Source organism: Labeo rohita, chromosome 17 (genome assembly GCF_022985175.1).
Source record: "Labeo rohita strain BAU-BD-2019 chromosome 17, IGBB_LRoh.1.0, whole genome shotgun sequence".
NCBI classification, from domain to species: domain Eukaryota; kingdom Metazoa; phylum Chordata; class Actinopteri; order Cypriniformes; family Cyprinidae; genus Labeo; species Labeo rohita.
The window spans coordinates 25,686,227-25,702,607 of NC_066885.1; the positions used below are offsets into that span (position 1 = coordinate 25,686,227).

The 16,381-nt window shown below is 36.7% G+C and overlaps 1 protein-coding gene across 2 annotated transcripts in view; it reads left to right on the forward strand.

Annotated features, from left to right (window-relative positions):
* The first annotated feature begins 413 nt into the window (after positions 1 to 413).
* zgc:174356 (uncharacterized protein LOC100137120 homolog) overlaps positions 414 to 16,381 on the forward strand; it is a 45,418-nt gene continuing 29,450 nt past the window's right edge. For both annotated transcript variants that reach the window (XM_051132650.1, XM_051132651.1), the window contains exons 1-3: positions 414 to 704; positions 6,030 to 6,777; positions 8,126 to 8,223. In XM_051132650.1, the coding sequence (XP_050988607.1) occupies positions 588 to 704; positions 6,030 to 6,777; positions 8,126 to 8,223 (963 nt within the window). In that variant the 5' untranslated portion in view covers positions 414 to 587. The remainder of the gene's footprint in view (positions 705 to 6,029; positions 6,778 to 8,125; positions 8,224 to 16,381) is intronic.

Below are 16,381 nucleotides of genomic sequence, written 5' to 3' on the forward strand. Positions count from 1 at the left end.
TATTTTTATTACAACATTACATTTTAGCTTAGATAGGAAGTTCTTCGGATATAATCTTGATGTCAAAAAGTTTGAGAACCACTGGACTTTATGTCATTGGTTCATACTATAATACACTTTTGCAAAAGTTCACAAAAACCCTTGACAGGCTACAACTGAAGCACTGAAAATGAATATTGTCAATGTGTGCTTTAATATTCACTGCAGTAAAAGCGTTTGGAGGAAATGGTTGCGCCATTCACAGGATATTTCACTTTGCACGTTTAACATTCTGAAAACGCATACTCCCGAAAGAAGAATAGTATTCTCACAACTCTTTGCTTTTTCTGGGGAAGTGTGAATCTGTGGGGGATGTGTGCATAGGGCAAGTAAAGGCCAACCGCTTTTACAAGCACAAAGTAGAACAACTTCTGATAAGAGAACGTCGAGAGAGACAATTTCCTCCTGTTCCAGCTGACACGCATGTGACTAACTTTAGAGAACGTTTTGGACAGTATAAACACCTGACATGGGTTTGCTCTACTTAATTCGCCTTTAATATTTCAAGAGACTGTTTCCTTCCTTGTTCTGGGGCTGCAAAGTTCAATATGTCGGCATGGAAAGAGAAACTAAGGAGACTTGTTACAGTGGAGCCGGTGATTTTCCTCTACATGACCGGCACTTTCATCGTAACACCTGCATATCAACAGATGATTATCACAAAGGTAAGAGAGCTGCCTTTGTTGCGATTTAGCGCAGGAAAAGTGAAGGGAGAGAGAGAGAGTGAAAGGAAGAGACATTAATCAAGTCAGTCCGGCGAGTCAGTGTTTTGTTCTTTGAACTGAAAAACAGGTCAACAGGGTCCAGTTCTAGTACACAAAACGGAAATGCCCGAAGCAGAACCACGGAGCGCTTGGAGAATAGCAGCGGAGCTGGAGATGTACTCAAAACCCAAAACTACAGCAGGCATTAATCAAGTCGAACCGGCCATGACAGTCCCTGAGCAAAACAACAGGCGCTGTGATCACTCATGCACCAGATTAAACAATCGCTGACAGTCATTAGTCTGTATTCTGTTGCTGAACTTAAACATTGGCTATGCTTGAGAAACTTCAGTATCTTTGTTTTAACCTTGTGCAATGACATGAAATTTTACTCCTTTTTTTCATAAGCTGCAACATTGAAATCTTTTTAAACAGCTTTTGTTATTTAAATATACTATTAAATTAAATTATAATTTTAAATAATGGGAAGATCATGGGAATCATTTGAACTTGGGTCTAAAAATAAACGAAAATCATTAAAGTACAATAGAAAATGCTGGAAAAACAGTATGTGTGGACTGTTAAGACATTTCTATGATTATAAATAATGCAGTGAATATATGCATTTGCTAAAGGGTGATGCTTTCCAAAACACGCAGCTGTTTTTAGTTCCTGCTCTTGTCATATTGCATTTTTTTTTTCTGAGCTTGTGTCCTTCCTTTCCTCTCTCCTTTAAATTCTCTTACCCTTCCAATGAACTCTGCAGCTCCACACATAACAGCTCTCAGAAAAATGTGGATGAATATATCATATGAATGAGCACAACTCCACGCAGTGAAAACTGTTCAAAGATTAAAGAGAGTCCAATCATTTATTGCAAAGTGCTCATTTACGCCACTCTTAATGGCCTCGATTCTTGCCATTTACTCCTTGATATCATCATATTTGTGAGGATGCAGTTCGCGAGCTTCCCCGAGGCTTGTTCTTACAATAACTGAGGGCGTCCCCCGGTGCGATGACTTACTGCTCGGTCGTGCATCATTCCCATAATGCCTTAGAGCATCATTACTGACACTGAATGAAAAAAAAAAATTAGAGAAGTAGAAAATCCTCAAAGCAATACATGACTTTCGTTTGGTAACATTTGCTCTAACTAAAAAAGAACTGTTAAATGTCAAACTGTCAGTATGGCAAGTTTTGAAGTGCTAAGCCTCACGTTAAAAATACTGTTGACCTACTGTTGCCAGTTGACATTTTATCAGGCCAGGTTGTGCTGTTTGCTCATATAAACATGTTGTGAACAATTTTGTTCTCTTACACTCTTATCTATGCTGAGCATGAACACTTTTCACATTTTTCAGGTTTTAGTAAGCAGAAATCATCATAGTTGAGTAAACTTCTAGAGTTCTGAATAAAAACCACAACAATGACCATTTTTGCATTCCCATTTGCTCCAATAGCAAAAATAAATAAATAAATAAATAAATCCATGATAGCATTTCTAGGACTAGGTAAAGAGCGTTTTTCTAATAGAAACACTAACATAGCAGCATTATAGCCTGTAATTTATATGTAATTTAATGTCAGCGTAATTAAAACACAAAGTAGTTGTGTACAGTATTATTATTATTATTATTATTTAATGAAAATATGAAAATTTGGTAATGTAATGAAATTAGGAAAGTCAATGTGAAAACATGTCATTATTAATAATAATAGTTGGTATCATAATCAGTGTTTTTCATGTGTAGACAGATCTACCTATAGTCATTAAAATGTATTTACATAACCATGTCATAATACATTATAATATAATACTTATTCTATAATTATATTAATACAACTTAATCTCAGTACAAAACCGTTAGTGACTAGGAATAGAATTTTTTTTTTTCCAATCATTTTTTTTAAATTTATATATCATCTGAGTATATTATATACAGTGCCCTCCACTAACAACGGCACCTTTGGTAAATATAAGCAGAGGTGGCTGTGAAAATTAATCTGCATTGTTTATCTTTTTGATCTTTCATTCCAAAAAATAAAAAATAAAAAAAGCGGGCGGAAAATCTCATTATGAAACAAATGTTTTTCTCTAGTTCACGTTGGCCACAATTATTGGCACCCAGTTATTACATCATCCTTTTTTTTCCAAGATAAAAGCTTTGAGTTTTCTTCTATAATGCTTGATGAGTTTGAAGAACACCTGACTAGAGATCAGAAACCATTCCTTCATACTGAATCTCTCCAGATCCTTCAGATTCACAGCTCCATGTTGGTGCTTCTTCTCTTCTGTTCACCTCACGCATTTTCTATAGGGTTCAGGTCAGGGAATTGGGACGGCCATGGCAGAAGCTTAATTTTGTGCTCAACTGATTTTGATGTTTGTTTTGGATCATTGTCCTGATGGAAGATCCAACCATGGCCCGTTAAAAGATTTTTAACAGAGGAAGCCAGGTTTCGATTTGTTATCTGTTGGTATTTGATAGAATCTGTGATACCGTGAATTTGAACAAGATGTTCAGGACCTCTGGCAGAAAAATAGGCCCACAACATTAAAGATCCAGCAGTATATTTAACCGTGGACATGGGGTACTTTTTATCCCTGTTTGCACCAAACCCATCTGGTGGGTTTGCTGCCAAAAAACTTTTTTTTTTTTAGTTTCATCTGACCCGTGTGAAGTTCCAGTCATCTCTGACAACTGAATATGCTGAAGTTTATTTTTGGAAGAGCGAGAAGGATTTTTCTTGAAATGCTCCTGAACAACATGTGGTGATGTAGGAGCTGTTTGACATTTTTATTTTTTTTAGGCTTTCTAACCCCAAGACTCAACGAATTTCTGCAATTCTCCAGCTGTGATCCTTGGAGAGTCTTTGGCCACTTAAACTCTCCACCTCAGCTTACATTAGGATGATATAGACACACGTCCTCTTCCAGGCAGATTTGTAACATCTTAGTTGACTGGAACTTCCTAATTATTGTCCTAATGGTGGAAATGAGGATTTTCAATGCTTTAGCTCTTTTCTTATAGCCACTTTCTATTTTGTGATTTATTCCAGTTCAGGGTATGTCGAAAAAAACCTCCTGTCTCATTTTATCCTCCAACTTCAAAATCGTCCTACATCGCTGCAGACGTACCGTCCCAGTGTTTACAAAGTGAACATGCAAAGAAGATCAAACACCCTTTACAAAAAAAGGTAAAACAGAGATATAGGATAATTTTGAAGTTGGAGGAGAATGGGGGAGGAGTGCAGGAGAATTAGATGGGAGTTTTTCGACATACCCTAACTTCCCTGCTGAAACAACAACAACAACAACAACAACAAAAAAACAGCTAAAACCAGCCTAAGCTGGTTGGCTGGTTTTAGCTGGTCATCCAGCTTGGTCTTAGTTGGTCATAGCTAGTCAGCAGGCTGGTTTTAAAGGAGTTTTTGGCCACTTCCTTAGCTGGTCAGGCTGGTCTTGGCTGGTCAGGCTGGGAGACCAGCTGGAACGACCAGCTGAAACCAGCTTGACCAGCCTAGCCTGGCTTAGAGACCACCTAAAACCAGTTACTTCCAGCTTAAACCAACTAAGACCACCCAACCAGCCTAGGCTGGTTTTAGCAGTTTTTTTCAGCAGGGTGTCTTGAACTGGAATACACAGAGTGCACACAGAGCTAGACAAGATGAGAATTTGAGGTTAAAAAGTATATACATTGTTTTTTTTTTTTTTTTGTAGAAAATAACCAATTGTTTTACTAGATAAGATCCTTGGCTGGGATTGTTTAGAGTCCTTTGAAGCTGCATTTAAACTGCATTTTGAAAGTTCAAATTTGGGGGCACCATAGAAGTCCACTATATGGAGAGAAATCTTAAAATGTTTTCCTCAAAAAACATAATTTCTTTATGACTGATAAGAGAAAGACATGAACATCTTAAACGACAAGGGGGTGAGTAAATTATCTGTAAAACTTGAAGTGAATTCTCCATTGAACAACATGACATAACCATGAAAGAGCAGTTTTGAAAACTACGATTGTCAATTTGAAATTGATTTTGGGTTTAAACAAGTAGTTAATATACATTTTAGCACAATATTGTCAATATTGACTGTTTTTGCTCGATTTGTTTAATGAAAAACAAAGATCACAGCAGAACAGTCACATATCTCTGAGTAACACACAGCGGTGTTTCGTTACTAAATGATTCAGTGTTTCTGAATGAATCATTTGAGTCAATGATTCAGCGTTACATTCATAAAGTTGCTTCATTCTCAATGGTGGTTTACTTTCATATTTAAAAGTAGCTTATCTTTGCATTTTTCACAACATTTCATATTTTTATGCAAAAAAAAAAAAACAATTTTGCAATGTAAATGCTTTCATGTTTTAACTTCATTAAATGTGTAAATGCATCTAAATGCCACTTCACAGCTGCTTCTGTTTCTTCTTCCCTTGTAGAGGAAAGATTGTTTTTGTTAATAACGATATAATTTGATTGGTAACAGCCCTACAGTGTTCTATTAAATTAAGTGAACTTATTAATAAAATGTAAGCATTTGAAATTAAAGATAACGCATGCATTTAAAAATAAAAAAGACCTGGAAATAAATTTTAGTATGCAGTAACTTTAGGCATATAAAATGTAATGTCCCAACCACAAAACTGTGGCCAGTAAAAATGCTGAGTGGCTTATTTTGGAAAACCACTACCACAGTGGCAGGTGAGCAAAAAATCTTAATGTCAAGCCCTGTTTGCGATGCTCAACAATCTTGTTCTGCACGTCAGAACTACATTCTTTGGTTTTACTCCTTGTGATGGATCATAAAGGGAATTTGGCATTTATAATCCTGTGGATCAGAATTTCATGCTCCTAGTCACCCTGCATGGTGTAATAAGAAAAAAATGTAAATATGAATGGGAGTAAACTTCAGCTATATTTTACTCATAACAATTTCGAGGGGTGCCAATAATTGTGGCCGATATGCATTGCAGAAAATCATTTATTTCATAATGTGAGTTCCCCCCACTTTCTATTGTTTTACGTCAGTGATATGTTGGAATTTTGTGCATTTTTTGAATGAAAGATCAAAAAGATAAAAAATGCCGATTTATTTTCACAGCCGCCTTTGCTCATATTTACCAAGTGTGCCAATATTAGTGGAGGGCACTGTACTGTATATAGTAATATATAATCTGATGGATAGACATACTCCTGCAAGCTCAGAGACATTTAGATTTCATTGCTGTGTTTAATTAAGCTTTGATATTTTGAATTAATTTTAATTACTTCTGTCTTTTGTAGGTGTGCCAGGAATTGCTAAAAAATGATACTATCTGCACTAACCCTGAGCACCATAAAGATGATGAGGAGGTTCAGGCTACAGCTTCCTACATCCTGCTTCTGTTCAGCGCCACCCTCAGCCTGATCTCCATCCCTCCCGCCATAATGCTGGGCTCCTGGTCGGACCGTGCTGGCCGTCGATGGGTCATGGCGCTCCCATCTATGTTGTGCCTGTTGAGTGGGGGGTTGCTCTTGGCTATAGACTTGTTGGAAAACCTCAGTGTTTACTGGACTCTGATGGCTGCTGCTCTAGCAGGCCTGACAGGTGGACATGTCTCCATTTTCCTTAGCTCATTCAGCTACCTGGCCGATCTGACCGTGGGCTCCAGTTCCAGTCGTACTTTACGCATGGCGGTGGCCGAGTCTATGATCTTTGTTGGAGGCACAACGGGCTTCCTACTGGGTGGATTCTTGGAGCAAGAATACGGACTCAAGGCAGCCTTCGGGGCCTACATTAGCTGCCACGTCCTGGCGGTGCTTTATATTGCGCTTTGGCTGAGAGACCCTGCGACAGGGAAAATTGCACGTATAGCTCCGTGTAAAGAGGATACAGATGAGCAAGGTTCAAACACAGAAGAATCCCGGATGTTTATCCTAAAGTACGCCAAACTGTCTTTCAAAGCAGTGTTCAAGAAGAGGTCAGGGCAGGACAGACTGAAATTGCACTTTCTCATTGTCTGCACCTTCATAAATAACCTGGTGGCTGTTGGTCAGTGCAAACTCACACATACACTGCCACAAACACAGAAATATACACTATAAACAAAATACATAAAAAAGTGTAGAAAGAACTTTTACTCAGAAATTGCTAGTAAATTTCACAATTAATTACAAAGAAATAACAAGTAACACACTGAATTAAAAATGAAGTTTTTAAGTAGAAAGAATGAAAATAGTATCTATCTATCTATCTATCTATCTATCTATATATATATATATATATATATATGCTTGTATGTATATATGCAACAATATAGAACAATCCAAAGGGGATTTGATTATTATTATCATTAATGCATTATGACACTGTTTTCATTAAAATAAGTTCCTGTAATTTATATTAACTGCATTAAAAATATTTATTTCAATAATTTATTATTTTTAATAATAATAAACATTTTAATTCAGCATACTATATCACAAATAATTTTAATAATAAGTGGTTTAATACAATGCATTATAAATACAAATATCAACATAGTCTACATATTTTACAGTTGTTTTATTTTTTTTTGTTTGTTTTAGGCAAGTAATTATATGATAATATAACATTCTCACTAAAAAATAAAACAGATTTTTATTGAAATTTACATTTTTATTTATTATTGAAAAACAATTGTATTATTTCTAATATATATATATATATAATATATATATATAAATTATATTATAATTGCATATAATATAATTTTATTTTAAAATAATATAAAAATAAATAAATAATTTAAATAATCTTAAAAAATCATACATTATAATATAAATAATATTAATACGGTGACTGATTAAATACAGTACATCAAATATTCAAAAAAAAAATTGAATCTTTTATGCTTTAAACCATGCAGACCTTAGCACGCTTTACTCTACTTTTAGTAAGAGGAGTTGAAAATTAAATATATGTGAAATAATGAAATAATACAGCATAAAGTTTGAGCTGGCTGAAATATCAGTGCAGCTAATATGTGCCCCTTGGTTGAGTCGGCTGTTTATGATGATTATACTGCTGAGGCACTGCAGGGACATTTTAAAGCACTCAATCTGAGTACTGTCACTCCTGAGGCCAGAGAGAGACAGAAAGAGAGAGAGGTGTGTATGTCTCTATCAATTTCCATAAAGTCTTAAAATTAGATATTCATGGTTATATCGTCTTTAATTTTGCTAAATACAATTGTCATTATTTTTACAGGTTTTAAAATAATACTTGTTCAATCATCTCATTTGAATTACACCCTGTATTGCTTTGAAAAACATTGATCTTTGAAAGTCGTGGCAATAAAGAGTTGGAAAGAGAGGGGACATTAATAATAATGTGCTTTTATGTGCATTTGTCTCTCCAGGGGACCAGTCGATCTTGCTGTTGTATTTGATGTATGAGCCAAGAGAGTTCACAACTGCCCTGTACGGGGTATTTAACTCAGTGAGGATGCTGTTGTTGGTAAGTGGTCTTGTTTAATGCAGTAATGCTTTCTCTGATGACTCATGTCTCTCAGCAAACTCAGAGTGGAGATCAGTGGATGTCCTTGAAATACCACTAAATCTTTCGATTTCAGGCTTAAACAGCAGTGGCCCTGCAGTACGGCCATTGACTGGACACAGCTGTGTGTCTTTGCCTTCTCGTTTTTTGACATCTTCATTTGAATCTCTTCTCTAGCACACACAGCTGAGCACAATGGCCTTGCACACCTCTTTGATGAATAAAATACATTCTTTATTATGATTATTTATGGGATTTTTGCCTATAGTCAGAGAAGAAATGATAGGGTGAAGACAGGGGACTGACACAGCTCACAACAAGATCATCAGTCCAGTCAGCTTCGTTCCGTCACACGGCCGGTTCTGCTCCATACGAGCTGCAGTAATATGGCACAAAGGGACACAAACATTCACCATTCACATGCTGTAAAAAATAAGATTGTAGGTTACTGAGAACACTGTCAGCAATGTTCAGTCTTTATGACTGTAAATATAACGCCTGTTAAAGGTCTCAAATTAGCAAATGATTGTCACATGATTCTTAGACAAAACATAGTGCTGAAAAACAAAAAACAAAACAAAGATTTGATATTGTAGGATATATATTGCATTCTATTACCATATTATCAGGTGAGTTAAATTAGCGGGTTATTTTAGTAATACTCAATTTAATTATTTTCTCTCCATTTCGGATCTCCATCCACGCTCCGTCCGTTTTTGTCATCTCCAAAATGCTCTCCAAAGTGGATAAATTTGTCCTTTTTTTGCGTTGATGTGTAGACTGTGAAAACGACGACGCATGTTTAGTCATGTGACGCACATTGTACCAAAAGATATCTATGTTTATACCAATGTTTGCCTGTTATGAGCTATAGATATGTTACTTTGTACACTCTTCATATTACAGTCCTGCAAAGATGACAGAAAATTTACTCACAATTGCTGTCCTTTGGCAAAATAGTTCTGTTTTACATTAAACATATAATAGTGAGTGAGTGGACTTGGACGCATCAGTGAATGATGAGATATTTCCGTAAATAAAATGATTCTGCCAGAAGAATTGCATGAAAACTTACATGTGTCTGTTCTGCTTGTATCATCTCAGTGAGCATTTAGGAGGTGCAAGGCAAATGTAATGTTTTCCGACATTTCAGTGTGGATGAGGTTTTTTTTGGAATAGTTGCTAATGTGGACGAAGAGTGTTTTAAAACAAAAACGCTGTTTTTAAATGTATAATGTAGACGTAATTTATCCCACATTGTGATTATATTTCTTGTGATGTTAGGATAATCTGATCAACTGTTAACCTTGTTGTGGTCCATGTGTTGAGCACCTATTATGCTTTTTACAATATGTAATATAAGTCTGAGGTATCCCCAGAATGTGTCTGTAAAGTTTCAGCTCAAAATACCCCACAGATCATTTATTATATCATTTTGAAAATGCCTATTTTGAGTGTCACTGGAAGGTTTTGTGAAGTTTTGAATTTTCCTTTAGGCTTCATAGGATTTGGGGTAAATTTAGACAGGCCCCTTTTCTAAACAACCCTGTTATAGCTTCCCAAAGGGTATATGTCAACATTTATTTTGATAATTATTGGCCTAGAGAGTCCAGAGAACTGTACTGCAGTGGATTTTGTCCAGATTGAGCAAAAAACCTAGGACTAGTTCGCAAAAGTGGAATTTTTACGTCTTGTCAATCATTTAACAAACTATTTGATTGACAGCAGTGGTTCTAGAGGCAAAGTTGTCCAGAATGAGGAGTTCTGTCATCTGATACGAATGTGCAAAAAAAAAAAAAAAAAAACACACCCTTGAAAAATTTAATATTGCCCTCCAGTGGATGATGTCTTTCAAATTTCTCTCAGATCTTTGGAGCTGTGAGTCGAACAGGCCCACTGAGTTTCGTTCGGATCGGCCCCCAGTAACCTTGTCTAACAGGAGCTTGACTTCATCAGCCAATGGCAGCCATGTTTTTTGAAATATGTAAATTTCCTTGTAGACACTTGTAGACACCATGCACACCGATTTTCACGTTGATAGGACAAATGGTTGTGCAGTTGTAGCCATTTTTATGTTTTTTTCTGCTTACAGCATCACAAAGTGTCTTAGCGAGTTTTGAGTTTGGCGGAGATATCTCAAGCGTTATAAGCATTTTACTAAAAGTGGCCCTGCCCCTTTCGAATGTTTTGACGTCCCTTTCTGCACTGGTTTGGTTACGATCGATTTGGTTGTTGTCCGTTGTGAGCCAAGGATTTCAACATAAGGATTCCGACATAAGATACTTGAGCCTGTGACTATTGGTTTAGGAGTTATGAGTGATTTCTTATTTTTGATTGCTGTAGTGCCCCCGTCAGGCCGATTGGGGGCGAGCCTTGGACACGTTGTAGGCGATGTGAAAAATGATCATGTGGTCTGCACAGTTTTACTTGGAGATTGCAGATCTGTGACCATTCTAACAATTACAATGGACCCTTTTTTACAAGCCTGTGATGACGCGTTTCAACGGTCATCATCGTCATAAATCCTTTAAACTTTTTAATATTTTGATTTTTAAAAATATGTATGTACATAACTCTATACTTTGTATTATATCACCTTTTCATCAAGTTAACGCTATGCGAGGGTGTTTCTAATCCCGTGTCTATGGGAGGGACAGCAAATTTGACATTGTTCTCTCTTCTGACTGCCGATATCAGTCTAGCTCAATTTTTTTCCTTTGATTGAAAGTCGTGAAAACAATAGCAAGTAGTTTTTCTTTTGCTATTTGAGCAAATGGGAATGCAAAAAATATATTTGTGGTACTCTCCCATTCACTGCTCTCAGATTTTACCCAACTATGACGACTTGCACTATGAGAAACCCTTAAATGTGAGAAAGGTCCATAGGGTTTCAGTGCTATGCGCTTGAACTGCTAAATAATCAGAAATGTAGCCAAGACTTACATTACTGCAGAAGTATTCTATTAAAATTTTTTCATAAAGAATCATGGATTTCACAAAAACATATTAACGACCACAACTGTTTTCAACATTGATAATAGTAAGAAATGTTGCCTGAGCGCCAAATCTGCATTAGAATGATTTCTAGAGGATCATGTGACACTGAAGACTGGTGTAAAAGCTGCAGAAATTTTAGCTTTGCATCACATGAATATATCACATTATATATATTATATACACAAGTATATTAAAATAAAAAACAGTCAGCAATAATATTTCATAATATTACTGTTTTTACACTATTTGTACTCAAATAATCAAATAAATAAATAAATAAATAAATAGCAACTAAAATTCAAACAAACAAACAAACAAAAGAAAAAACATCTTACCAACCCCAAACTTCCGAATGGTAGTGTAAATTTCTAATTGACAACATGCAATGAGGCATAATATTGAATATTGAACAATGTATGGTCTGTTTTTGGGGAAGAAAGTCCACACTATGAGAATTATGACTTTTACTATTGATTACCCTTTCAAGAAAAATCATTTTCTTGTTCTTCACCGTGGCATTAGCAGAATAGCTTTGCAGTGCGAGTCTGTCTGTACAGCAGTAGCGATGGGAAACAGGTTGAAGTCTGCTTTGTTTTCGCCGTCTGTCATGGGGAACCCTTCCTCCGAGCAGGTCGATTCTGTGTCTTAGAGTGACACTTAAACAAAGCCTGCCAGTTAAGGAGCACCCTTCCTGATTGGAGAGGTGATGGCTCTCCATTTATATCAGGATACACCACTGGGGCTCCAATCGCTCGGCTGCCTTTTGTGTAGGAGCCGAAGGCATCGATCCTGATAGAACCTATTATACACTCTGTCTGTAGGGGATGTCAGCTAGCGGGCCACCACCCAATACACGGAGCGAAAAGTTTTAATTAACCGCAATTGAAAGAGTCAATTGAGGGAAAAAAAGTGAAAAAAAGGACAGACAAAGAAACTTTTTTGAATACAAAGGCATCGTGGAGGGGAGCTGATCTTGTGCTTCTAAAGATCTGAGGCATCAAAATCTTGGCAGGTTTGGCTGCGGTGAGCGCACGGCTCCACGCTCGTGGTTTTTATAAATGGCTGCGGGGCTGGAATTGACTTGTAATTAGGGTAGCGTGGAGTTGGTGAGGAATTATTAAACACTCCAGGCTCTAATGAGTTGATGAAAGTAAAAACACAGACCGCTGACCTTTTCCGTGGAATGTTTATGCATTCCCATTATGTTTTCTGCTGTGAATCAGAGGCGGTGGCAAAGTCTGTTGACACCGGGCCCTCGCTGGGCAGGGGGGGTAATTAAATCAGAACTGTTTGCATGAGCAGTCAGGGCAAATGAGTCACGCCGCGCACCTCTCACACGTGTTCGCACGCAAATGTGGATGCAGGTGAGTTCGCTTTCAAGTGCTCTCAGATGCTCTGAGTGAGATGGCCTGACTGTTTTTGACACTGTTTCATCAGGCACAAACCCTGAAGGTTAATTAATTCACTGGTTAGGTTTAGACGTGTCTGAGAGAATCTAAATATTTATGGGCTTTGTTTTCATACTGAACCAGAGGACTGTGTAGTGCTTATGTATTCTAGTGCGGTGCTTATGTATTTCCGAGATTACACAGCTGTTATATTACATTATTCAACATCAGCATCATTTTAACCATTCTGAATTATACATAGATCTTAGTACTCACCAAATGATCGGATTTATGGATAATAAAGTGGGTGAAAAATCCCATAAATTTACACTGTAGGAGGGAGCCGAGAGAAATCTCTTTTGGGCAACCACATATTAAGACTGCATTAGCAACCACCTAGCACTGCTAAAAACACATCGCAATGAAATACAACACCCTAGCATTGTAGCAATGAATTTCGCACCACTCACTACAACAGAATATTTTCAAATGTGAAACAACTACTTAAATGCTGATTCTTTAGGTCTTCGTGAAATGTCGGCAAAATATTTTCGTTAAAATTCCTCAATGGTCGTATAAAAAACACCCTTGTTACCAAAAACAGCTCTGTTCACAGCGACCTGTTTCGGTGCATGTCTCTTTAAATGATAATGAGCTACTGCTCACCCCACCACTCTCTTTTTTTTCTGTGTATTCTGTGGCACATTACCATTAAAAAACAAAACTAATCCACTGTGTCCGCAGTCACTCTGATGTCAGGAAAAAAAAATAAGACGCTTATGTTCACTTTTACATCCAACTACAAAACATATAAAACATTATGAGACATTGTTGTCGTTACAGCTGCTCGAGCGCGGAGAAAATGGCAGACAGCGTACAACTGGCCGAGAGCGGTAATATGCTAATAAGGGACAGTCTGTCAGCACTCATGGGCGGGGCCTGAAAAGTATGATGTCATACTGCTCAGAAAATCCAAACGGCTAGATAGAAATAGGAGAGAATGTATTTTTATTATTGTAAAGTGGTTGTGTCCACACACTGCTAAGGTTATATGCAAACACCATATAAAAGTGAATTTTGCTTTCGATGTCCCCTTTAATGCTGTGTTGACGACAACTCAAAATACTGATTTTTCCCACCTCCTACTTAGAAATAACTGTGAACTCAACCTCGACTTTAATGAGAGGCGTCATTTGACATTACTCCATCCAACGAGCACAGTGTTGAGCTACCTTATGTCAAACTTAAAAATATTACACATTAAGTTTTTAAAATTAATTAACCTTAATTTTTGTATTTCGTCAGCTGTTTTCAAAATGAAGGGCAGCATTTTATGTTCATTTTTTTTCTGATTTTGGCATTTCTGATACAAAAAATGCTCTCGGTGTGTCACCATGTTTCACAATATGTTAACGTGACGTGTGATTGCCTCGAACTCACTGAGGTTTGAAGTGGGGTGTTTCAACTTGGATGTTCCCACTTCCGACCTCGTCTGGAACGTGGCATAAGTATGCCAGGACAGTAGTTGGCGATACAAATTTGTAAAGGAACACTATGCGACTGCGCACATACGCATTCCTATAGACTTACCATGTAATATACATGCGCATGATGTCATTGTTTTCACAAATTCACGTTTTTGTCATCTACATGAAGACGATAACAGTATCTTTTTCAAAAACTTGCACTTTATAACCTATTTTCAAAAGTTTGTTTTCAGACACACCCTCTAAACACCCTCTAAATATGGTGACTCCAAATAAGCCAATCAAATTTTTAATGGCTGAATGAATGTGCTAAAAGAGCCAATCACATTTTTACAGAGGAAGTGTCCCACTGTTATTCTGTACATTTTCACTGCTAAAATACAATAATTTTAATAGTAATCCATGTGACTGGGAATTTTGCATGAGGATGGAATATTGTCCTATGCAGATTTTGCATCTGGTTCAAGTTGGTAGGCTTGGTTTGAAATGGGTTTACATTTCTACACTATTGACAACAGACTCACTTCACCAAAATTACGCTAATGTGACTGCAATTATAGATTAAAAGTCAATCTTTTTTCATAGATGCATCATCTGTTTGTTTACTCTTGAATGTGTGTTAGCTTGGCCAGACTGAAAGAAATATTGAGTAATTTAGCTAAAGAATTTTAATTATTATGCATTTTATTTAATATACCCAGGGGTGCACATAAGTTTTTCAGTCTGGTTCTAATGAGAGCTCCTGGAGATTTGGTTTGGTTCTCACACTGCACATAGTGTGACCCATTAAATATAACTATAAAAAAATAATGAATATTAATATTAATTAATAAAAAATTAAATAATTAATAATTTACAAATAATTTACTCACCCCCTTGTCATCCAAAATGTTCATGTCTTTCTGTCTTCAGTTGTAAAAAAAAATATGGTTTTTGAGGATGGCATTTCAGGATTTTTCTTCATATAATAGCACAGGTTCATATGTAACACAGGTTCTGGGATGCACGTTTACGATGCTACAAATTAGTGATGGGTCGTTCTTGTTAATGTGACTCGGGAAGAACGAGTCATCTCGGGGAGTGATTCGTTCAGTCGCGCATGCGCAACATTCTATTAGGTTCTGTTCTGGAATCAGTTCACCTGTTTCGAGTCTTCAGGTTTTTAGAGTCGTTCGTTTATCTTATGGGGCTGTCACGTGATGAACGAGCAACTCAAAGCCGAAAACTTGTCAGATAAGAGGTGAGGTGAGCTAATCATAGACTAAAGACCCAGATAAACAATGAATTAATCTTTTCTGTTTCTTATAGCATTATAGTTTTGTCTTGTTTGTACTGTAATCAACGTTTGTGTAAGCAGTAGATGTGTTAGGGAAGTGACATGTAACATTTTAATTATATTTTGCTAAAATGAACGAAATGACTTGTAAAAAGATTAGTTAATTTTGCTGAACTAGACTCAAAGGTCCGAGTCGGCAAAATGATCTGAACCTTCCTTCACTACTACAAATCACGTCTAAGTTCATCGTCTGTGTACTCCGGCTAAAAAAGGTAGAGTATGGTGAAAAAGTCCATCTTATTTTCTCCTACAACTTCAGAATAGTCCGACATTGTTGTACCTTTTTGTTTGTAAACAGTGCATGACTTACTTGGACTTTCTTAGTCTTTGCGTGTTTGCTTTGTAAACACTGGGTCTGTAGTTCCGCCTACGTTCGGCGTGACCTTTCGACATGATTCAATAGTACTTGGACGCGCATCCCAGAACCTGTGGTACACGAGCTTTTGTGCTTAAAAAAGTAAACAAATTTTTATTTTCTGAAAAAAAAAAAAAAAGACAGATCGTTTTGCTAGATAAGACCCTTCTTCCTCGTCTGGGGTCATTTAGAGCCCTTTGAAGCTGCATTTAAACTACATTTTGGAAGTTTAAAATCGGGTCACCAATCAAATTCATTATATGAAGAAAAATCCTGAAATGTTTTCCTCAAAAACCATAATTTCTTGACGACAGAAGACAGAAAGACATGAACATCTTGGATGGCAAGGGGGTAAGTAAATTATTTGTGAATTGTTGTTCTGGAAGTGGACTTCTCCTTTAATGAGAAATGGAAACGAATCTAATTTTGCTGAGGTTGAATGACATTTGGGGTGTGCTTAACAAAGCCGAAATTCTGTCTTAATGACAATAATAGCATGGAATTAATAATGATATAAAATCATTAGTAAACTGTGAATTAGGTTAAAAACTAGAAC